The sequence below is a fragment of the Ceratotherium simum genome, chromosome 18 (assembly GCF_057802395.1).
Source record: "Ceratotherium simum simum isolate JZ-2026a chromosome 18, ASM5780239v1, whole genome shotgun sequence".
NCBI lineage: Eukaryota > Metazoa > Chordata > Mammalia > Perissodactyla > Rhinocerotidae > Ceratotherium > Ceratotherium simum.
In genome coordinates this window covers 28,342,476-28,368,115 of record NC_141917.1, presented here as the reverse complement: position 1 = coordinate 28,368,115, position 25,640 = coordinate 28,342,476, and the positions used below count along the sequence as shown (strand labels likewise).

Sequence of the window (25,640 nt, the reverse complement as noted above, 5' to 3'; positions counted from 1 at the left end):
GTTGCTATTCAAAAGCCCAGGAGTGATGGCCTGGAAAGTTCCTTCTATCATTCAGAGTAATAACAAACACAATTCTTCTGGTTTCTGATTGCCAGCGGAGACATATATTTGGAGGAAATACAAACTCACAAGGCTACTTCTAGAAAATTTCAATTTTTTAGGCATATTCATTCACAGAAAATTTCACTCAAACCAAACTCTTTCTTGTCCCCTTCAATACGATACCCACTCTCGACACCAAGAGAGCTGGCAGAGTGAGGTCAAGGATGTAACAGCCTGGCTACCACGACCGAGTTTCCAATTCCTTCATTGCCTCTGCAACCGATTTTCATTGCCCAAATCAAGTAAACCACCAACTCGCACACAAAGAAATGATCACACACCAAACCCCTACCAGCACTAGCCATGCCCAGAATTCCTAGAGTCTTAGAAGCTTCTAGAAGGATAAACTGGACCAACATCCTCATTTCACAGATGAAGACACTGAGGCTCAGAGAGGTTAGGGAATGTTTAAAAGTTCAGGACTTGAATTCACTGCCCTGACTCGAAGAGCAGTTTCTCCGAAATATACTCCCATCTCCTTTCTTTCTTTTTAAAGCCCTTTATTTCTGAGAGGGGTCACTGTGGTCAGTGAGACTCAGAAATACTTCATGATAAACACCAGCTTTCCATAATCCCTTGAGACCTTCAGCATTTCCCAACCACCTAAAACCGCGTGTATATTTATTGCATTCCTTTTATAAGACATCTTTCTGGAGAGAAAAAAATATTAAATCAAATTTAAAAAAAGCAGGGAAATTAAGTATTTAGATTTAGGATTTAATTCAAAGTCCTACCCGTGCCTCATCAGGCTCTACATGAGGAGGTCCTAGCTTCCTCTTTGACCTCACTTTCTAGCCCTCTCCATTCACTTGGTACATCAAACACCTTCCCATCTCAGGGACTGTTGCCCTGTTGTTCCCTTCACCAGTAGAGCAGTTCCAGAAAAGTGCATGGCTTGGTCCCTCATCCCATTCAGGGATTTGTTCAAATGAAGATGTCTGCTCTGAGAGGCCTTCCTTTCCCAGGTTTATTCAAAGTGGCCCCTGGCCTCTTCATTTTCTTCAACGCACCTGAGGGTACATCAAAGAAGCATATGTTATTGTCTGTCTGTCCCATTAGACCGTACGTTCCATGAGGGCAGAGACTTTGTCTTGCCTATTGCAAAAGTCCTAGTACAGAGAAGTAATTTTTTTTTTTTTAGGTAAGGCAAATCTTTAGTTTTGAATTTGCTTCCAAAGTCTGAAATTTCTATTTTGAGTTTCCTTAAACCAAGGCACACCCATAAACTGGCATAACCATTATTCTCAGGTTGTAATGTAAGTTCTTAAGAGAGAAGCTGTGTCCTTTATGTTATGTTATTATAAGCTTGATTTTGCTTCCCAAAATCGTGTTGTACAGTGGTTCTTAAAGTGTGGTCCCTGGACCAGCAGCATCACCATCACCGGGGAACTTGTTAGAAATGCACATTCTTAGGATCCTGCCCAGACTTAGGGGTGGAACTCAGCAATCTGTTTTAATAAGCCCCCCAGGTGATTCTGATGCACGTTTAATTTTTAGGACCACCGACATAGTAGAAAGTAGTATGAACTAAAAGTTAGTATTTGGTTTCTATCTCAGCTTTGCCATCCTCAAGTATGGGAAAATAAAGTCACTCAAATTCACTGGCTTCAGTTTACTCATCTGGTCCACATGAAGCCTTTTTTAGCTTTAAAAGTCTATGATTCCAACCTGGCACTTATTTGCTGCAACATCTAAATTCTAATGAGGTCACTGAGCTCAAATGAGGCTTAGCCCACACCAAATATTTCAGTGGGACAACCCTAACAATAGGATTGAAAGATCTGGGATTCCCATTTCAGATTATAGTCTGAGGGTAAAGAAGGCAGCAATGTCTAATAGCCTCTAGTTATAAAAGTCTTGAAAAACTAAATTCTCCTCTGCCAGTGTGGATCAACCGTATTGGCCCAGAAAGAAATCCTCTGGCTTCAGCTACTGCAAAAAGCAGCGCCAAGAGAGACTCTGATCACTGCTTCCATTATGAAGTGACGTGGCAGAAAGTTTGAGAAATGGAAACACTGGTTGCTTTTCCTGCTAACTGTGTCAGATTGATATAACAAAAGGTGACTGGCATTAAAAAATAAATAAATAAAGCCTGTAAGAATAGGATTACTGTCCTTTAAATGCCCATGAGGTGCTAACAGAATCAACAGTGCTCCTTCTGGGGACAGAGATCTCCCGGGACAGGAGGGAGGAGACAGTGAGAGGAAAGATCACATTTAAGCCGAGCATCAGCTCTATTTCTTCAGGATTGTTTAGTTTCATAAATGCAGTCTGGAAATTGCACTTGGGGCATTATGAAATCTCCATTAGGGCAAATGATGTGTTTCTTATATTCATGATAGACCTCAGACTCTAGTATCTAGAGCCTAGAACGGGTGATTCATACTAATTCCAGAAGAGAGGCCACCCACTTTGGAAATTAATAAAAGCTTCATGAAAGAGAAGGCAAACGGGGCCTTGAAGGATACGGAAGGCTCTGTGGGGTGGGTGGTGGTGGCGGCATTTTGGAAGACATGAATTTCAGGGACCCGGTGAGGAAGCAGGAGTGTCTCTAAAGGACAGGCATGTGCTAAGTGATCCTATGTGCCTCAACCCTGGAACTGTCTGGTCACTGGCAGCATGAGAACGTCCTGCTCCAGGTGCCCTCTGTTGAGGGGTTGGACTAAGGGCAGGTCACTGCCTGTGTGGGCCAAGATCCACACCCATCTGCCCCTGCTCTGCTCTTTATCACAGCAAACTCCATTTCCCAGGCTCTCCTGACCTCTGCATGCAGGGGTAGGTCGAGCCAGTGGAGGGCTGGAGGGAGGGGCAGAGCCAAACTGCTTCAACCCTGAGCAACAATGACCCATTTGAGTGTCTAAAATCCTTCATTCTCAGCATACTAATCCAGCTTTGAAACCAGTTTTAAAATGAAAAATCCTGTGATCCCACCAATATTTTAGCAACGTAGTTCCTAATTTCCAAATCTATTCTCATCAATCTGTACCACTTCTGTGGTTACAAGTCTTCCTTCTAAAGCACCATTTTGCAACGAGATCTGTTCAGCTTTAATATATGACACTATTTCCCTTTAAAAACCTTGTGAATCACATTACTTTAATATAACTTACTTTAAGCCAAAATTTACCTTTCATTTTAATTTTATTTCATGCACAAGCATTATATACATACATATATGCACACGTGTATTTTAGAAAAAATTTCACCTGGGTTCCCTGGCCCTTCCTCAGCCCACCTGTAACCTATGGGCTTGGAAACCGGGGGCCTCACTGTAGAGTGTCTAGTGCAGTGGTTCTCAGGTTGGACTGACCATTCAAATCACCTGTGGTGCTTTACAAACCCCATGCCCAGACTGCACCCCACATCAATGAAATAAGAATTTCTGAGAGTGGCACCCAGCATTTTCTCCAAAGCTGCCCAGATGATTCTAATGGGGGTCAAGTTAACCACTGATCTAGTTAGTGTCAAGCGGAGTCCTGAACTTGAACTACTATGAGAAGCCCCTGAAGGGAGAGAAAAAATGGCCATGGTGTCACTGTTGGTCTTTTCAACTTGGGATGGCCTCTATTCATGCTGTTACCAATACCTACACTGTCCTCTTCCCCTGTACCCACCCAAATCCTCCTGATCCATTCTTCAAGGCCCACCTCACATCACACCTCAGGCAGGAGGCATTTCTTAGCTACCCCAGTGCTTCACCATCTTTCCTCATCTTAATCCCTTTAGAGTTAGTATTTTACAGCTTAGCACTTAATTATTCTCCAGTACTTTCGTTGGTCTTGTCTTCTCAGCTAGATGCTATACATCTTGTAAGCAAGAATCATATTTTCTCCTTCTTTTGTACGTACTTACAATAGAGTTTTGAACATTTTAGACTCAGGGAGAAACATAAACATTTGGGCATATTTGCAAGGTATGAACAGAGGTTGTATCACCTTCAAAAATCTATCCGACCAAAAGCAGAGTGGATATGCTATAGAGCAGTTATATCCTTCCGTTTATCTCTCTGTCAAATATCAACAGGTTTTAGGAAAGGTATAGGGCGATTTTGCCTGGAAAGTGATTTTGCAGGGAAGGAGACTGCAATTACACACAAAATACATAGCATAGTGGTTTTAGGTAAATTAATTTCGCAGCTGTATGTGAGAAGAACTGGAGACAGCTGACCGGGTGGTATGACCTGATTTGCAAGACTGAACTGCTGGTATGAAATATCTAATACATTTAGACTCTGAAAAAACAGAGACACAAAGTGTTAACAAGCCACCAGCCAGAGAAGCCCCTTAGCGTACTGATCTGCAGAGTTCAAGGACTACCTCCCCTATTTTATATTTAAGCTCCACAGAGTCATCTAAAAATACTTGTACAAGTTCTTGCTTTCAAAGCCAAAAAAATCAGGTTTCTGAAATGTGGGATACATATGTGTATGTATATATTAGGTCTATACACACATGCCTGGGTGGTATTTCTTCAAATACTACAGTCCCAGCAGTGATTTTATTTAGTCTGGTTGTTCCTAAGACAAACACACACAACTTTAATTAAATGCACATCCAAATGTAGGGGAAACCATCTTGAAACAATTAGACTGTTCTATGGTAAGAGGTTTTTGGGCATTGGCAGCCTCCCACTTCCTTACCTCCACGTGGAGAGAGAACAGATGGGCTGAGGGAAGCCAAGCCTGACTCCATAAACACAGCCTGCAGCTATAACTCTGCCCTGCTCTATTTTGTTCTCTTCTGACCCAAGACACCACCCTTCTTTTACTCTTTCTGAATGAATTCCAGTCATTCAATTGCTTTCACTTTTTTTTAACCCCTCTTTGATCAGTTTTAGAGACAGAAAAGTTTCAGGCAAGGTTTCTTATCTATCCTAAAGGAAATAGTCCAGGAAGAAACTGAAAAGTCTGAAGAATTACCAAACCACCCATCTGGTTATTGACCTTGGGTTATGGAGGCTTCTGGAGAATGTCTGCCGACATGGCTGCCTTTGCTGCCTCATTCTTGGGACTTTCTGGGTCATCTGGTTCTCTAGGTAGTAAAGGCTGAGTATTTAAATTGCTATGGAAGCTGCGAGAGCAGAAGTGTCACATCGTGACATTCACCAGGACGGTTCTTTTCCTCTTGAACCCCAAGTTAATTCACCAATTAATTTACCCATGAGATTTTTAACGGCAAAAAGAGAGTGAGTGTTTCTCCTTAAGAACCATGTTCAAAAGTCACTTCCACAAATACCAAGTGAATGCCTCTTCTGTGCCTGGAACAGTGGAAAAGACTAACACAACAACAATCATAGTATCCTTGTCCTCAGGGAGCTTACCCTGGTGTAAGAGATTCAAATCTTTCAGAAAACAAAGATCTTTCTTAAGCTGTAGAAACTTTTCTGTTGTTGTTCTTGTTTTCTGAATACAATAAAATACATCAAGTTCTAAATCAAGATTCCAGTATTTCAAAGAGAAGAAAAATCAAAAAAGCATTGAGAACATCTGGAAGGAAGGCATTCTGGACTGGACATAGAAGCTGGGCAAATATCTGGATGCTCTCACATGAGGGGAAGGCAGGGAGCAGATAGCCCCCCCCCACTAGAAGGCAAGCTAGAGGGAACACATAGCTAAGTAAGGGCGGGGCCCGTGGGAGGACGTTGAAAGCCACAATCAGGACTCCAGGCTGTCAAGCAATAAAAAACATTATGTGTTACTGAGCAAAATGACAAAATGGGTTATCACAAAGGCTGCCTAGAAAACAGGCCTCCAGCTTCATTTTGACATGGAGGTGTCTAAATCGAATGGTGAACCCTCGTGGGCAGGCAGAGAACGAGGCCACGCACTGCCAAGAACCTAACTTTCAAGTGGGTGACCCAGTCTTACCCTTTAAAGACAAATGCAAAACGTTCCTTACATGCCCACAAACACATGCTGGCCCTGCAAGCTCCATGCGGCTGGTAGAGCCAAGAGCTCAGCAGAGGGGACACACCACATTGGTCTGTCATGAATTCAGAACTGCTTCTAGGAAGTTACCAGTTCACTTGCTACCAAACCAAATGCATGTAGAAAGAACAAGAACAACGAAAAAGTCTCCATAACTTGAGAAAAATTTTCAAGTGTAAGGGAGACACATATACACTCAGGCAGGAATACAGAAATTAGATCAACCCAAATACAGAAGACCAGGTTTCCAAAGGTAAGGAGGCTGAAGCCGAAGGAACAAAACTGCTTGGGGCTCCCTGTTACAACAGAACCCTCGGCCTTGCGTTGTTACATGATGCCAAAGGGATAGGAGATGGTTTCCATTTCCACAGCCCCCCACCCATTCTGAATATTAAGACCATTAGATTTGAATGAAAATATGAAGCCAGAGAGATTTAATTCCGTGGTGCCTTTGATAATTAAATTCTTATAGATATCAGTTAATAACTTTAATCATCAAAAGGAATATTCCAAGCAGAAAAATTAAGTGTTAACAGATGATTACTTATGGAAAATCTTGCACTGAAAAAATCATTACCTCCTCTTTCTTTTTCTTATAGTTCCTCTAACTTTCTAGGTAACAGTCACCAAAGGAAAAAATGGTGGACTTGTAAGTGCAAAAGTAAAGATGTTAGAACTGGTTCCAGAGTTAATTCAGGGATTTCTGTATCATGTGAGCCTTAATTTTATCACCTGCAAAATGGGGGTGGTGATGTATAACTGCTGTGTGCATTTCTACCGTTAATAGAGAATAGAATAAAGTACTGATTCGTGCTATAAGAAGGATGAACCTTAAAAACATTATGCTAAGTGAAAGAAGCCAGAGACAAAGGGCCCCATACAGTATGATTCCCTTATATGAAATATTCAAAATAGGCAAATTCATAGGGACAGAAAGCAGATTAGTGGTGTCATTGCTTAATGGGTACAAGGTTTCCTTTTGGGGTGATGAAAAATTTCTGGAACTAGATGATGATGGTTGCATAACACTGTGAATGTACTTAATGTACTTTAAAACAGTTAAAATGATAAATTTTATGTTACGTATATTTTATCACAATTTCTTTTTTTTTTTTTGTGAGGAAGATCAGCCCCGAGCTAACATCCAATGCCAATCCTCCTCTTTTTTGCTAAGGAAGATTGGCCCTGGGCTAACATCTGCGCCCATCTTCCTCTACTTTATATGGGACGCTGCCACAGCATGGCTTGACAAGCAGTGCGTCAGTACACGCCCAGGATTCCAACCTGAGAACCCCCAGCCACCGAAGCAGAGCACGGCACACTTACCTGCTGCGCCACTGGGCTGGCCTCTACCACAATTTAAAAAAGAGAGAAAGAAGAGAATATAACATTCTGGTTGTCTACTCTATACATAATAAATGTCTCATTAACAAAAGGTGTATGGGCGGGCCCCGTGGCTTAGTGGTTAAGTGCGCGCGCTCCGCTGCTGGCGGCCCGGGGTTCGGATCCCAGTGCACACCGATGCACCGCTTCTCCAGCCATGCTGAGGCCGCGGCCCACATACAGCAACTAGAAGGATGTGCAGCTATGACATACAACTATCTACTGGGGCTTTGGGGGTTAAAAAAAAAAAGGAGGAGGATTGGCAACAGATGTTAGCTCAGAGCCGGTCTTCCTCAGCAAAAAGAGGAGGATTAGCATGGATGTTAGCTCAGGGCTGATTTTCCTCACAAAAAAAAAAAAAAAGAAGGTGTAAATTTATTAATGTGATCACAATTGTGGCTAAGCTGCTAATGTAAATTTCCCATCTTCTTTTTAGTGAGTACTGTCCTAGACAAAACTAACAGAAACAGTTATCTCCCCTTTCACTGGGATGGCTATAGAAGGCTGTCTTGTGCAGACACCTGCAAAGCTGGACTAGGAGGAGCAGGAGCCAAGAAAGCTGGCTCTATCAAGGAAATTACCATCTAGAGGGCAAGAGGGTTAAGAACTAAAAATTACATAAGGTTGAGTAAGGAACTGAGTCAACAAAATATTAGCCAACAACCAAAGCCCGCCTACATTGGGAGTACTGACTACCGAGTCAGAGTCCACCGGGATATGGCCCTGTGCCCCACACCTGAGAGACAGGCCTCTGCAAAGGTGGAAGGTCAAACCAAAACTGAGGGGGAGCCCAACGTGGGGCTTTGGCAGAGAGGACAAGCCCAGCTCCCAGAGGACTGGACTCTGATCCAAGTGAGAACGCTTCCCTCTTCCCTTTGTGTACCAACTAGCCTGGTCCCTAGACAGAGCTCAGCCCGTTAAGCTATCTTATGGCCTCCAAAACAATAGGGTTGGTGTCTATGCTGTGAGGTCCAATGGGTGCTAGGAAGAGGGTTTAATTGGCAAAATTTGCTAAAATGTGATGCCCAATCTTCTGAGATTTTGCCTTTTATTCTCACTACCTATCCTTCTATTTACAGTCAACCTAGTTTATAGATAATGATTCTCTCTGGTTGAAACTACATGGGACACTTGAAAAACTATTAATTCCTGGGCCTCTCCCTGGACCAAATGATTCAGAACATGGGGTGGGCATTGCATCAATACTTGTTTAAAATCACCCCAGGTGATTCTAATGCAGGAGCTGCCAGGATTGAGGACCACTCATCTAGGAGAAGAAGGGAAGGGAGCTGGCTTTATCAAGTGCCTACTGTGGACTGGGTACTATGTTAGCTCCTTACATATGGCATCTATAGCTATAGGTGTCCCTCCCATATCCTCCTGGACTTGTTCTGGCCATGAGCACTATGGCCCCTAGGAGCAGCACTCAACCTTGGAGGGACAGGAGATCAGGGATAGATACTCCAGTTTCCTAACCCCTTGGGTGGGATAACTCTGAGGTATACTTTAAACCTGGGGTAAGCAAACTACTTCAGTAAGGGGCCACACAGTTAACACGTTAGGCTTTGTGGGCCACAGAGTCTTTGTTTTGACTACTCGAATCTGCCTTTGCAGTGCAGAAGCAGCCATGGGCAATGCTAAATGAATGGATTTGGCTGCATTCCAATAAAATTTATTTACAAAGACAGCAGGGGGCCAGCCCCTTGGCGTGGTGGTTAAGTTCAGTGCCCTCCTGCTTCGGTGTCCCAGGTTCACAGGTTTGGATCCCGGGTGCAGACCTACACCACTCATCAGCCACACTGTGGCACCAACCCACATATAAAGTAGAGGAAGACTGGCACAGATGTTAGTTCAGGGCTAACCTTCCTCAAGCAGAAAATGAGGAAGATTGGCAACAGATGTTAGCTCAGGGCTAACCTTCCTCAGGGAAAAAAAAAAAAAAAAGACAGACAGCAGACCATAGTTGGCCAACCCCTGCTCTAAGTCTAAACAGATTCCCAGAGGTCCTCAGCAGGAATGGGTTCCAGTTGTCCATAGCAATAACCTGTCCACAACATGCAATATAGGCTTCATTCCCTTACTGTGCACTTCCTGGGATCACTGGCTATAGAAACTACTTGCACTCAAATCCTTGCCTCAGAGCCTGCTTCTGGGGCCACCCAACCAAGATCAGTATCTTGTTTTATACTCACAACCAGGCTAGTGGTTGAATACTATCATCTCCATTTTACAGTGAATAAATTAAGATTTAAAGACTAAACAACTCATAAATGATAGAGTCCAGATTAGAAGTCTATTTAGCTCCAAAGTCAATGATCTCTCTATAATACAACCAAAGTAAGGATAGTACAACAAATAAATACACACACACACACACACACACACACACTTAAATAGTATACGGTTTTAATTATGGTGGGCAAGAGTACCACATATGGCAAATCATAAAGCAAAATTCATACCATTCATGTAATTACTAATCTATGTTAAGGAAGGGCTTTTAAAAGAAATAATAATATAAATAGTAGGGTTTGAAGGTTATGAAAAAAATTGCTCTCTCTTTTATGCTGTATCTAATCAAGGAGAGAATTCATTTCCCACCTATCAATTGGCTGCAATCCTGGTGCTATTTCTTCTCTGATGAAATCTTTGGTTATACCTGGGAACAAATATAGCCATTCAACGTAAAGCCCAATGTATAATTTGGAACTTGAAGAGAAAGGAACTATGTAGATTAAAATATCCTCTTACATATTTTAACGTGCGGGTTGGGGAAACAGTAATTTCACAAAGTCCCCTAAAGGCACTTGTGAAGTTCCCCTATCGATCCTAAGGATTCCAGAGAACACTCTGAGAACCCAGAACTGGCACACTTAGAAACCAATCTTTTCAGCTTACGCGGTCTTGCCCTCGCTGTCGTGCTTGGTGGCACTGGCTCCCTTCTTGCCCAGCAGTGAGGCCACCTTCTCCGCGTCTCCATTCTCCACAGCCTGCAGCAGCCGGTCATCATTCTTGTTCCACTCATTGGTCTGTGGAGCAAAGGGGAGACGCAGAGCTAGTGAACAACAACAGTGGCCACAGCCATGCTGACCCGCAGGACCTCGGACCTCCCAGCTCCCCACTCTCCTGTTACTCAAATCACAACCTGCCCCCAAAGGTGCAACTTTCAAAATACCTTCCCCTTCACCATGGAGACACCCAAGAAGGCTGGTTTCCCAAAAGAAAACATCAACAGTTCAATGAAATAGTGGACGGTCACCAAACTCTGAAATAAAGTAACTTCTTTTAACTGAGGTTGGGAAGATGAAGCAACTTAACAAGACCTCGAGGCCAGTTTACACATTAGCTTATTTCCAGCTAAACACGACAGCTGGCTCCTCAGAACACTGGCCTTTGACCTAGCCCACAGCTCACCGGGCCCACAGGTTACAGAACCAAACCGGCCAACAGCTCAGGGTTTCCTGCGAGTTTACATAAACGCAATTCTTCATCTGCCTTTTTTTTTTCTTTTTTTTAAAGATTTTATTTATTTATTTATTTTCCCCCCAAAGCCCCAGTAGATAGTTGTATGTCATAGCTGCACATCCTTCTAGTTGCTGCATGTGGGACGTGGCCTCAGCATGGCCGGAGAAGTGGTGCGTCGGTGCACGCCCGGGATCCGAAGCCGGGCCGCCAGTAGCAGAGCGTGGGCACTTAACCGCTAAGCCACGGGGCTGGCCCCGTGTGTATTGATTTTTAAGTAGTTGTCAAAGCTACTGACTCAACAAAGTATCACCAGAAACAAAACTTCCTCCTGATTAAGCTATTAATATCCAACAGCTTTGAGGAAAGCCTTTACCACCACCAACCCCCAACCCCAACAGAAGAATTTTGCAAACCACAGTAACAGTAAAGCCTTCATGTGCACAAAAACTAGTTTTTACTCTTACAAAGAAAGAGAGGATCTCTATATAAGAGAAATGGACCTTGAGTATAAGACTAAGTGGTTGCAAATGTGAAATGGCAGCAGTGAGCCACTGAAGGTTTTGGAGCAGAGGAGTGAGAGAATAAAATCAGTGATTGAAGAAGAGTCATCAGGAGTTTTATGAGGCATATAGGACTAATGGAGGGAGAAGAGATCCTGGGGCACATCAAAGCCCCTGGGTCACTTTGCAGGCCCAGCCAGCTTGCCCACCAGACTCCCCCAGCTAAGCCTACTTTCTGACTCCTCCAGCTGTGGATACCACCACCCTGGTGGAGACTCCTCCTCCCTCCTCAAAATTTTCTACAGACAAGTCTTCAGGGCTCTCTGCTTCCTTGTGACCTCTGAAGATAAGAACCTCCGGGCATTTCTTTTTTTTTTGTGAGGAGATCAGCCCTGTGCTAACATCTGCCAATCCTCCCTTTTTTTTTTTTTCCGCTGAGGAAGACTGGCCCTGGGCTAACATCCGTGCCCATCTTCCTCCACTTTATATGGGACGCCGTCACAGCATGGCTTGCCAAGCGGTGCGTCGGTGCGTGCCCGGGAACCGAACTGGCGAACCCTGGGCCGCTGCAGCGGAGCGTGCGCACTTAACACTTGTGCCACCGGGCCGGCCCCGCCAGGCATTTCATATTAAGTCTTTGCCATAGAGCACAGGGAAGCACACAGAGGAGACACAAGAGATTTAAAAGCTAACAAGAGGGAATTTTACAGAACTCCAGTCTTCCATGGTCCCAGGAATGTGTTACCAATCTCTCTGCACTGATGGAACTGGGAAACCCAATAGAACTCTGCCTTCTCATAGAGCAACAGTGGACCCACCAGATGTCCCAGCACCCCTCCAACCCTAGCCTAGAGACAGGGCCTTTAGAGAAAGCCACAGGCCACGGAGAAGTAAAACAAGTGTACCCAGGGCTCAAGTAAGGAATCTGCTTCTCTGAGAGTCTCAGGACTGGACCAGTCCCATTTCTCAGGACTCCCTCCTCCCCTCTGGCCAACACTGAGAACAAGAACACAGGAAGGATGAAGTAGGTTTGAATGAAAATCAGAAGTTTGCCCTCTAGGCTGCATGAACTTGAAGTCCAGAACTCTAGATTGGCACTTACATGCTATGGACCCTAAGTCACCCAAAACCTCTCTGTGCCTCAGTTTCCCAAGGCTTTGTACCAGAAGACCACTGTGATTCCTCTAAAGCTCAAAAGGCTTAATCTATAAAATGCCCCAAACCAAACTTTGCTAGGGATTATTCTAGAACAGCACTGTCTGCGATAATGGAAATGTTCTGCGATAATGGAAATGTTCTATATCTGCACTGTCCAAAACTGTAGCCACTAGGCCAGTGCTTCTCCACCAGGGGGATTTTGCCCTCAGGGGATATCTGGCAATTTCTGCAGATATTTTTTGATTGTCATGACTGGGAAGTGCTACTGGCATCTAACAGTTGGAGGCCAGGGGTGCTGCTAAACATCCTACAATATAAAAGATAGCTCCCTCTCCCCAACAAAGAATTATCTGGCCCCAAATATCAATAACACATTAGCCACATATGACTACTGAGCACTGGATATGTGGCTAGTGCAACTGAGGAACTGAATTTTTAACTTTAATTTTAGACTTCAAGTGCCAGTGGCTGGTGGCTTGATCATATAGAGCAGTGCTGCTCTACGTGATGGCTCTCTAAATATTTTTAACAAAGGAAGAATGTCTCCCGGGCAACGCCATCCACACTTCTACAACAATCAATTTACTCACAAAGAGGACATTAGGTTTTATCTTTAATTACAAATCAGGTTTCCTATTGAAGGAATACAATAAATATACTGCCCCAGGCACAAGCATTTGTTAGCAGAATAGGAAGCTTTACTTAACAACAAAATGTAGCTAACACCAAAAAACAGACTGCAGCTTATTTCCCCCAGGCTGCATTTTCAAGCCAAAGCAAAGCGAAAAAACTTTACTGAAGTACATTTAGGACCAATGATTCCTACCTACATTATCCCGATGCTACATTATTAGTGTTGTCTTTTAAAATCCTTCCCTAACTTAAACTGATCAAATTAAAACTGGATTTGGAAGATCAGAAGGATATTAAATCTCAGAGGACATGATTGAAAGTACTTAAGCAAAGAAAGACCACATGAAAGGATTTTTCTTTTCAGTGCTGCTAAGGCACTCAACTCTTGCGTAGAGAAAAATCTGATTGCACAGGTGCCCTAAAATTAGTTACATGTGGATCTTTTGGGAGTTCATTTCTATAGGACATAACAAGAAAGATCCGCCCTCTCCTACTCTTCAGAAGACATGGTCAATGGCACATCCCCTGAGGTCTAAAATTCCCTTCTATCTAGAGTCTCTCCTCAGTGTAGGCCAGAAAGTACTTTTCTCTTAGAGCAGATGAGGCAAAGAGAACATGGCTATCAACACAAAAATATTTAATAAGTTGAATTTATTTAATTTACTTAATAAAGTAACTTCTTAATCCAAAACCTGTCCATGGAGATAGTCTCTATATCTTCTCCTATATAACTATTCCATCTAGTGCTATTCTATACCAAAAATTCTGAAACCGGGGCCAACTTGCTTCAACTACACTCAGTTAGTTGTCTGTTTGCAAAAGCAGTTAGATAATGCACTACTATAACACACCCTATAGATAATATCTCTGATGCTTGGGTCACCATGGTAACAGATGCTTAAGTTGTTTTTCAGGAACTGAGAGTAGACTCTTTGTCCAGTTCAGGCTGGTTAAGACCAGCAACTCATCAACTGGGCCTGCAGGAATGCCCGATAGGTGACCCTTTGATGTCAAGGGGCTGAAAACTCCACCCTCAGATCATGCTAATGCCACCCTTTTGTGAACATGTGTCCTAAGAAGAGCCACGAAGCTTGATTATGCTTGTGCAGATCATCAATTACTTCACTTCTCCTTACCTACAATCATCTATTCCCACACTTCAGACCACCATGCCCCTTTATCCCATAAATTTCTCTAAGTGCCATTTTCAGGGAGGCGGATTTGAAACTTGTTCTCCCGTCTCCTCGCTTGACTGCCTTGTGAATAAACCCTTTCCCTGCTGCAAACTCATTGTCTTGGTGATTGGCACAGTAGTGTGTTGGGCAAAATGAGCCTAGTTCAGTAACAATTCCATGGCCAATCACAAAATGAGACAAAATATGTATTTAATAAACACTGTTAATGTCAGTGCTCTTGGGAATCCAGAAGCAAATTCCTCTCCTCCATCTCCATTTCTCTGCTGAGTGGTACTAAACTGAAATCAAGCATCAAAAGGAATCTTAAAAAGTAATCTTGGTCAATCTACTGTCTAAAAGTAGGGTTGGTCAGATAAATAGGTTGTGATATAATAAAAAATATATATTTGGTCTTTGTCCCAGTTCCTAGCACTAGAGCTTCTAAAACCAATGGAATTTCCTGAGTGATAGGGGTGAGAGGAGCATCTTCTGTTATTCATAATAAGCCCCTTTCAACCTTACCTGAGTTTATGTTAATGAGATGACTGGTGTCTAAAAGCCACTAGAGAGCTTCAGGATGGGGGCTGGTTGCCAAAGGAGCCAACCAAGTAATTAGAGGGTTGGAACTTTCAGTCCCCCAGCCCCCACCTCCAGGGAATGAGTCAATGACCAATGGCCAATGATTTAATAAAGCAGCATTGCATAATGGAGCCTCCATAAAAAACCCTAAACCATGGGGTTCAGAGAGCTTCCAGGTCGGTGAACACATCAAGGTGCTGGGGAAGTGGTATGAGGAAGGCACGGAAGCTTTGCACACACGCACCCATACTTTGCCCAATGCATTTCTTCTGTTTGGCTGTTCTTGAATTGTATCTTTTGTAAAATATTGGTACTAGTAAGTAAAGTGCCTTCCTGATCTGTGAGCCATTCTAGCAAATTATTGAACCTGAGGAAGGTGTTGGGGGAACCCCCCGCCATTATAACTGGTCAGTCAGAATTACGGTTGGCCCTGGACTTGTGATTGGCATCTGAAGTAGGGGAAGTCTTGTGGGACTGAGCTCCTAACCTGTGGGGTCTCATGCTAACTCTGGGTTGTGTCAGAATTGTATTAAATTATTGGACGTCCAGTTGGCGTTGGGAGAGTTGGAAAATTGGTTGTTTGTATGAAAAAAAATCCCACACATTTTGTGTCAGAAGTGTTTTGTGTAAGCAGCATATTGTAGGAGAGGTGAAGTTTAAAATTTTGCCATAACATCCCAAAGTAATTCACTCATACTCTGGAATCAGGGAAAGCTTCTGGAGACCACCATCCACCACAACATCCTCTCACCACCTCCCGTGGAAATCCCCTCCTGGAATTGGCATTCCTTCCATAGGGCAGGCATAGTTCTGCCTCCACACTGGACCCCTAGTTCCATTGGAATGGTGTTTTCAACCTATTAGAGGGTTAATCCAACGTTTAAAAAAAATTAAATAGAAAAAAAAAAAAAAAGCATCAGATGCATCACATTTAATAAAGTTAAACGTTTTATAAAACTTTTGCTTATTATGTATGTGTGTCCCAGTGGTGATATAAAATATTTTTACTGGGGAATCACAATCAGAAACTTTGGATGCCACTGCTTTAGAATGCTCCGTCATCCCATCTGCCTACAGAAAGGCTTCCTTCTAAAGCCTAGCTCACGCCCTACAGGAGGCTCTTCAAAAGCCTTTCCTGGTGACCTCTCTCTGCTTCTCTCCTCCCTCGTGTCCCAGAGGGCCCGCCTACTCATCTCCACTGAAGCCCACAGTCTAGACTTGATGAAATATTGCATCCTGGCTTTTGTGTGCTCATTTTGCCTCCCTGTCTTCAGCTCCCTCAAGGAACTGACAACAGCCTTTATTTCTTATCCCTGTGGTGCCTAGCAATTGCTCAGTATCTGTTGCTGATTTTAGCAGGAGTTTCTTCCTCTCGATTAACCTAAATCTCTCCTGGCTTAGCAAACATTTGCTTTTTTCATTTCTAAAGCTCTTTCATTCTTTTGCAAACAACTATTTAATTATGTTTTAGATTTTTTTTTTTTAATTTTATAGACTCAATAAATCTAACTCCTTTAGCTTTTCTAAGGCCAATTTTCCAGGATTTTAATCATGGGTACACTTTCTCCAAATCTCTTCCCAACCAAGGAACCAAGTCTTATCAATTCATCAAGGTGAACCCACTGTCTCCCAGTCATGAAAATCACTGGGCTACTCGTATATTAAATATGCCGATTCCCAGGCCCCTGGAGCTTCAGATCCCGGTGATCTAGGGTGGGGTCCTGGATTCGCTCAGGTTCAACAAGTGCTCTCTGATTCTGACTGCAAGTTTGGGGAGAACCAGAACCTATGCTAAGGCTAACCAGAGAATTCACTTGAAAGGATTTTCTTCTTCCACGAGGCCTTGTTAAGGAAGCCGGTGGGAGAAGAGAAGACTTCTTCACTTTTTCCTTGTAGAACTAGGTATTTTGTCTCCCACAAAAGCTGAACACATATTAGGCTTTCCCTAGGAGTTGCATGTGCACCCTGTGTATAAGACATATATAAAAATGTTAACGAAAGCACAGCTCATAATAGGCAAAAATTACAAATAATCAAATATCCAATAACAGAAGTTGGATAAATAAATTACAATATAATCAAGCAACAAATTATCACACAGAAATGAAAATGAACAAACTACAACTACAAGCCACACCATGGATGGATAATAAAAACAGTTCTGGTGAAAGCAGCAAGACACAAGAGAACACAATAGTATGATTACATGTGTATAAAGGTGAAAACAGGAAAAATGGATCCGTATTGTTTAGGGATGCATATACAGATGGTAAAACTATAAAGCAAAGCCAGGACAACGTTACCATACAATTCAGGATAGTGGTTAGGGGTGAGGGTGTGGCATTTGATCAGGAAGGGACAGCTGGGAGCATTATAGGGTCTTGAGCTCTATTTCATGACCTGGTTAGTGGCTCTACAGAGGTTCACTGATTCAACACTACATTCTTGTTTTGTGCACCTTTCTCTATATGTGATTTCACACACACACACACACTCAGAGTTTAGAAAGAAGTTTTGTGGTTCACTTTCTGGTCAAATCAATACCGTACCACGTGCCTTTGGGTGGTTTGTATTCTCACTTGCTGTTTCTTCATCTGTGACATGAAGGCAGCCTGGTGCAGAAATCTGATTCTTAGGAGGCCTTATGAACCCCCTTGAGAATCTGATAAAGTTACGATCCTTCCTCAGAATAATGCACATACACACAAAATCTTGCATACAACGTCAGAGGGTTCTCCAGCTTAAACCCCAACCCCCAGCCCATACATAAACCCAAGCTAAGAACTGACGTAGAAAAAAGAGGCAGGCTTCAGAGTTTAGTGCCTTTGAGTTGAAATTCCAGCTCCACCATCCCCCATTTAGGTGGTCCTGAGCAGCTCATCAGTGTCTCTGAGTCTCCATTTCCTTATCTGTAAAAGGGAGGGGAAATCCTACCTACTTACAAATTATTCCTGAGAATTAAATGTAATGTACATGAAGGGCCTGGCACATATTAGGCACTGAAAAAAGGTGATTATTATTATTATTATTGAATTAGATGATCTGCACTCTTCCCTCGTGATTCACGCTCTATGCATCTTTTAATATTTATAATTTAGGACCTCTAGTCCATTACCCTTTCAGAGGTAGATAACGCCCTAATGCAAATTTTCTACTATGCTCCTTGAAAATCACATTTTAGGGGCCGGCCCGGTGGTAAAGCAGTTAAGTGTGCACGCTCCGCTTTGGCGGCCCAGGGTTCACAGGTTCGGATCCCAGGCACGCACTGATGCACCGCTTGTCAAGCCATGCTATGGCGGCGTCCCATATAAAGTAGAGGAAGATGGGCATGAATGTTAGCCCAGGGCCAATCTTCCCCAGCCAAAAAGAGAAGGATTGGCATTGGATGTTAGCTCAGGGCTAGTCTTCCTCACACACACACACACACAAATCACATTTTAAAGGGCTCTAGAGAAAACCTTCACAGACATGAAATTAACTATTTTATTGAATACAGCTCACTTTTCCAGGAGACTGTTTAAACAGACGCTATTTCAACAGAGCACATTAGGCCACATTTGCAAGTTCAGGAAGCCATATGTTATGCTCCGGAGACATGTGTAATGTGTCAGCTATGAAAAGCAGCATGCGGGAAAGGCAGACCTTACCTTCAATGTGGGCTCCAAACCGTCCTGCTAATACATCACAAGTGAGATTTTCAATGGCTGGCCTGTAAGTTTCGTATTCATCAAATCATTTCCAAATGACACCTACTTGCTTAAGAGTTTCCCCCTGAAGCTTGGTCTTTTGAAAGCCCTGCCTGCCTCCATCAAGGGTAGCAGACACCATGTCAACTGTGTGATGAACGTCGGGGCTTTGGCAACTGGCAATGTCCGCCCTCGGCCAGACATAGCATCACCTTCTTTTATTTTGGTTTAATCACCGGGAACTGAAAAACCAGTGGAAACTCAGTGGTCACAGACATCTGGCTAGTGGGCAGGTTTGAATTTTGGAATATATCAACCCAACCAAAATAATCTAGTGGCACAGAGCAATCTAGGAAGAGAAAGAGTTTCTCTGACTTGCTTTAGGAAAGATGCTAAAACTCTAACCACCACAAATCAGCATAGCTCCTGTTGTATGGATCTGCTGGAGCAGCCATCTGAAAGTCTATTTGAGAGATTATTTTTGGAAATGCTGCATTTCTCCCTCTAGTTTATGGGAGCAGACTATTTTGCCAATATAATTAGTAAGGCTAAGATGAAAGTTAGACAAAGTAGACAGTGTTTTCACTGGGAAGGTTTCAGATTTAAACCATCCAGAAAAAAGAGCACACACCTCATATTTTAAGACAGAGGACAAGAAACAGGCAAGCTTCTGGACCAGATGATATTTTTCCCCTGTTGACTATACCAGACAGTACTTATTAGATATCTATCTACTAGATACAAAGTAATATAGAAAATTCCACAGATGTTACATTCATTCATTGGTTCGTTCATTCATTCAACAAATATTTACTTAGTATTTTATACAGCAGCATTCATTCAGTCAACAAATATTTACTTAGTAACTTTTATATAGCCAGCATAGTCTACTGAATTTTCTACATAATTGTGGAGAAAAAATACAGCAATATGAGAAATATGCCAACAATACAAAACAGGATATTAGAGTGGTAAATTGAGCAAAATAATGAATTGAATATAAGGCAGGGACAACTTTCAGCTAGGCATTCAGAGAAGGTTTTTTGACTAGATGATGAACTAGACCTTGCAATGAGTAACATTTCGATTATTGGAGAGAAGGCGAGACACAACGACTGACAAATGCAAGATGTAAATAGGGAGTTGATCCAAGTGAGGCCTTACAAGACTGTCCTCCTTAGTGTCCATGGAAAACCCAGAAAATTACCAATACATCATGACATAAACATTTGACAAGTCTCCCAGTTTTAACAAGCCCAGCAGTTTCGTAAAGAGGTCTCCATTTAATGTTAGTTACTTTAGACTAATATGTGATAAGTTCATCTAAAATGAGTTTCCTTTCTCCCTACATTTTTATTTTTTCATTTTTTTAATAGTTTTTCCATTTAATAATTTTTATTTATTTATTTATTTTTCCCCCAAAGCCCCAGTAGATAGTTGTATGTCATAGTTGCATATCCTTCTAGTTGCTGTATGTGGACGCGGCCTCAGCATGGCAGGACAAGTGGTGCGTCGGTGCACGCCTGGGATCCGAACCCGGGCTGCCAGCAGCAGAGCGCGTGCACTTAACCACTAAGCCATGGGGCCAGCCCTCTCCCTACATTTTTATTTCAGATTATTCACACACGCAGGGTACAGTGTCTCTGCTATTCACCCTGAAATCCATCACCTTCCCTTTAATGGACTGAGTCGTGATTCCTGAGGTCTTTTCCATATAAATGCAGAATTCTGCATTATGGACATAATATGGAATTATAAAGACCTCCATCCAGAAACAAGCTGGTCACTCCGTCCCACTCACTTCACCAAGCTACTCCACTCATTGCCCCCCACGACCCCAGCCACCCGAACCAGTTTACTTCCCCCAGTTTGGCTCTCCCATGCTTCTCTTCCACAGCTTTTGGCACAAGTGTAATTAGATAGTATTTCTAAAGTATCTTTAAAGGTCTGTCAACCTCCCACTGGACTTAGAGTTCCAGGGCACGGCCAATGGCCAGCATCTGTCTTGTTCACCACTAAACCCCTGGCCCCTCGCCCACTGCCTGCCAGATGGTAAGGGCTCAATTCAGGGCTGTTCATTGAACAGCTTTGTTTTTCTTCCTTCTATCTTGGGAGCCACTACTGATTAACCTCTTCTCCACTGATACTTTTGTCTCAGTCTACAAATGTACTTAGTCTCCATAATCCTACCAAATTCTCCCTTGACTCTGTTGACCAATGTTAAAACATTAAATTTAAAAACCATGTCACATGAGGTAAAAGCAGTCTCAGTTTTCTCAGGGAGAAAAATGGTTCCATCCAACTCAGTTGGGTTCAAGCACTCATTTATTTAGTATCTATATATCAGGTACTGTGCAAAGTCCTAGGGATAAAAAGATGGATATGAAATAATCTTGGCCCTTAAGGAGTTCACGGACTTCTAAGGATAGAAACACACAATAACCACTTACATTATTTTTTGTCGTGCTAGGCCAGTGCTGTGAACTAAATCCTATCAAAGCCCAGAGTTCAACTTAAAGGAAAAGGAAGGAACTTTTTAGGATGAGCAAGATTTAAGTGTGTTTATAGACTGAGGCAAGCAAAGGAGTCAGTGGAGAAAGATGGAATGAAAAATATAAGGGGCGGGGGGTGGAACTGAGGATTCGACCCAGGCGGAAGGCTGATCTTTGTAAATTAGAGTCGTGTTCTGCCTCTGAGATAGTAAAGAGGGAGAGGTGGGTGAGCAGAGATCTGGTGGTAGAGAGGAAGTCAGTTTGTGTTTTATAGCTTCTGTTTTCTTAGGGAAGCAGGAGGCAAAGTACGCAAGGTCAGTGGTGGGCTACGAAGCTTGAAAAATGTTCCCAATAGCTAATGCTCCCAATAGCTCCTGGGGGAAATGAGAAAGGAAACCCACTTAAAATGAATAAAGGGGTTTTCAAGCAGCCCTGAAGGTCCAGCTGAGAGTAGGAATTATAACTCCATAAAGAAACCATTTGGTAGTGTCGTGTGATTTTTCAGTGGAAGCACTGCACAGGACAAAAGAGCAAGGGGTGGTTAGCTTGATCCATGACTGGAGACTGGAAAGAAAGGTAAAGCAGAGATTTCAGGGTCAAGAGGATGGGAAGTGCCAGTGAGTGGGTATTTAAAATGATTGTGGGATCAGGGATGGATAAGGATAAGGTCTAGGGCATAGTCCTATAGGTCAGAGGCAGGTTTGGATGGATCATTTATATGAATGTTAGAGTTCCCAGGATGATGGCAGAAAGGAAAAATGGGAGTTGGGAGCCAAAATCCTGAAGAAATATCAAGAAGCAACCTACAGGTACCAAAAAGATAGTGAAGAAAGTGAGATGAGAGTCACCCCGCATAATCATTTTAATTATTTTATTTTTTTCCCCCCAAAGCCCCAGTGGATAGTTGTGTGTCGTAGCTGCACATCCTTCTAGTTGCTGCACGTGGGACTCGGCCTCAGGATGAACGGAGAAGTGGTGCCTCGATGCGCACCCGGGATCCGAACCCGGGCCACCAGCATCGCAGTGCGCGCACTTAACCACCAAGCCACAGGGCCGGCCCAACCCCGCATAATCAAAGAACAGCGATTGTTAACTGAGAAAGGGGTGATGAGGTTGCAGAGCAAGTGGGTCAAGCTTTCCTCTGAAGAAATGGCTTCTTGTGCTTTACTGAGCTTCTACTATTTGCTAGTCCCTTCTGGGTGCCCTAAAGAATTGATTTCATTTAAGTCACCATAACAACCTGTACTGGGTTGAATACTGTCCCCACAAAATTCATGTCTTCCCTGAACTTCAGAATGTGACCTTATTTTATAATAGGGTCTTTGCACATGTAATCCAGTTAAGATGAAGTTATACTAGATTAGGGTGAGCCCCAAGTCCAATGACTGGTGTCCTTATAAGGAGAGAGAGATGAAGACACTGAAGAGACAGAGAAGAAGGCCATGTGATGACAGAGGCAGAGATTGGAGCTATGCTCCCATTAACCAAGGAACGCCAAGGATTACTGGCAATCACCAGAAACTGGGAGATGCAAGCAAGGATTCTTCCCTAGAGCCTTTGGAGGGAATATGGCCTTGCCGACACTTTGATTTTGGACTTCTGGCCTTCAAATCTGTGAGAGAATACATTTCTCACAGAATACATTTCTCACAGTTATTTTAAGCCACTCAGTTTGTAGTAATTTGTTACGGCAGCCCTAGGAAATTAATACACCACCCTATGAGTTGGTATTATCCTCATTTAACTGATGAGGAAACTGAGGCTCAGAAAATATAAGTATCTTGCCCAAAGTTATAAAGCCTGATAGTGGAAGAGTCAAGATTCAAACCCTAGACCTTCAGTGCCCTTTCCACTGCCCAGTCCTGCCTCCCACATATGCCCATCACACTGAGAAGACCAGGCAGAACACAGATCACAGTGTGATGGGCCATGTGAGGCAGAGGGAGAGACCTCAGTCTGGTGGTATTGAGATTGGAAACTCCAAGCCCTAAGTCCCTTTTAAAGATTTTATTTATTTATTTATTTTTCCCCCAAAGCCCCAGTAGATAGTTGTATGTCATAGCTGCACATCCTTCTAGTTGCTGTATGTGGGATGCGGCCTCAGCACGGCTGGAGAAGCGGTGCATCGGTGCGCGCCCGGGATCCGAACCCGGGCTGCCAGCAGCAGAGCGCATGCGCTTAACCGCTAAGCCACGGGGCCGGCCCTCTAAGTCCCTTTTAAATGCAGGAACCACACCTAAAGCAAACTCAATATTGTGTATGAAATTTGTAGTTATACAAAAGCATTTAAAGCATGATTATTTTACAAGCACGTTCACAGTAAGGCCTCTTTGAATAGTAAGCTTATATATACATATATATAAATGGGATGTGATTTACTCAAAGAAATATTCATTGCTTAAAAGGAGGTATATGTGTAAGAGTAAATATCTTAAGGCCTGAGCAAGGCTTTCCTTGCAAACAGAGAGATACTTGGAGACATGTCTGGCTATAATCCAAGCACACACTAAAAGTATTTTTGGCACGTATTTGAGCGTAATAAGCAGCCACAACCCCTGAGCTTTGCTCTTTACCCAAGTGGCACAATAGAGATTTCACATCAAGTATCCAGACAAAATGATTTCATCCACAAGGTCTTAAGTCAAATGCTTAAGTGCACTTTAAGTGTCTAAATGGTCAGAGTAGAGGATCAGGGTGGTCTCTTGTCCTGATCATGCTCCGGCATCATGCCCTTTATAGATGTTAAATGATTACCAAGGGACAAAATGATACCTAAAGAAATTTACAAGCAAAGGAAACAGTCCTTGAAAATACAAATTCTATGTGAGATCTGACTGCTCTGTATTTCCTGCTGCCCCATCCCTTCCTGCACTCTAACCTCCCCCCCCGGCCCACCCCGCTTCTGGACCAGGTAATTCAACAAGTGAAAGCTGGGATCTTCAGCGGGGTAGGGGTTGACCGCAGGCCCAGGGTATCTCAATTGCCTATGACTTGTTTTCTTGTTTTGTGACTAAGAGAACATTTGAGGACCCCAAGGTTAGGGTAGGAGGCCAAGGCAGCTCCCCATACTTGATGTCCCCTAACCCTAGCCAGTATAAGTCATTAGTGACTACAGTGGGTTGAATGGTGTCCCCCAATCATTCATGTCTACCTGGAACCTCAGAGTGTGGCCTTAATTGAAAATGTGATCTTGAGGTGAAATTATCCTGGACTTAGGATGAGCCCCAAATCCAATGACTGGTATCCTTATAAGAAGTAAGAACAGAGACACGAGAAAGAAGGCAATGTGAAGATAGAAGCAGAGATGCGACTGAGTGTCTACAAGCCCTGGATCACTGGCAACCACCAGAAGTTAGGAGAGAGGCTTGGGACAGTTTCTTCCTCAGAACCTCCAGAAGGAACCAACCCTGCTTATGCTTTGATTTTGGACCTCTGGCCTCCTGAACTGTGAGAGAATAAATTGCTGTTGTTTTAAGCCACCCAGTTTGTGGTAGCCCTAGGAATCTAATGCAGTGACACATGGAAAGAGGGTTGCCCAACCAGCACAAAATGCCACACAGAAACACGCCGGCCCAGTCCTCCATCCCCACTGACTGCAGGTCACCAGTAACCTTCTGCAGGAACCACAGATGACACTGATTTGTTTCTTGCTTGTTCACAGACAGCTACCGGGTAGAGTCTTGGGTACAGACACTGAAATGGTGAACCTGCAGTAACGAGTCTAGTGTTTATCTCAAGGCTAGTGGGACTGCCAAACTTTTAAAAATTTACTTCTCTATGTATTTCAAATTTTGTAAAGGAAAAAAAATTTATGATAAAAAAATAAAGTGACTATTTAACACAGTGTTTCTCAAAGAGCGTAGCTACACAGCTGCACATTAGAATCACCTGTCTCTTTGAAAAAATATGAATGCTAACTTGTAAAAATTCTCTATGTGATTCTACTGTCAGCAAGAATTATTCTTCCCTTGACAACAATGAAGATGGCAAATTCACGTGATATTAAGCACATTTGTATCTGTTAAAACGCTGAACTAGAAGAGAGGGTGAGGGCCAGCCCGGTGGCGCAAGTGGTTAAGTGCGCGCACTCCGCTGCGGGGGCCTGGGGTTCGCCGGTTCGGATCCCGGGTGTGCACCAATGCACCGCTTGGCAGGCCATGCTGTGGCGGCGTCCTATATAAGGTGGAGGAAGATGGGCACGGAGGTTAGCCCAGGGCCAGTCTTCCTCGGCAAAAAGAGGAGGATTGGCAGATGTTAGCACAGGGCTGATCTCCTCACCAAAAAAAAAAAAAGAGAGGGTGAATCTCCGTGTTCATGCCTTTCAGCACACAAAGATGGAATAGGCACCAGCAGGCCATCAAGACGCCCCACAGAGAGAAAAGCGTCTGAATGAAGCTCAATGCACCTTCCTTCAGATCACCCCCTCGTCTCGATGCCCCTGCCTTGGTTAGTGGTGCGGTCACCCAAGTCGGAGACCCTGGCTGGTCTCCTCTCCCTCCACCTCCCCAGTCAATTACTCAGCAACAACTGTCTGTCAATGC

The 25,640-nt window shown here is 43.3% G+C and overlaps 1 protein-coding gene across 6 annotated transcripts in view; it reads right to left on the bottom strand.

Moving 5' to 3' along the window:
- RAI14 (retinoic acid induced 14) overlaps positions 1-25,640 on the bottom strand; it is a 144,245-nt gene that overhangs the window by 44,557 nt on the left and 74,048 nt on the right. For all 6 annotated transcript variants that reach the window (XM_087443174.1, XM_087443176.1, XM_014781574.2 and 3 more), the window contains exon 3: positions 10,310-10,440. In XM_087443174.1, coding sequence (XP_087299300.1) covers positions 10,310-10,440 — 131 coding nt within the window. The remainder of the gene's footprint in view (positions 1-10,309; positions 10,441-25,640) is intronic.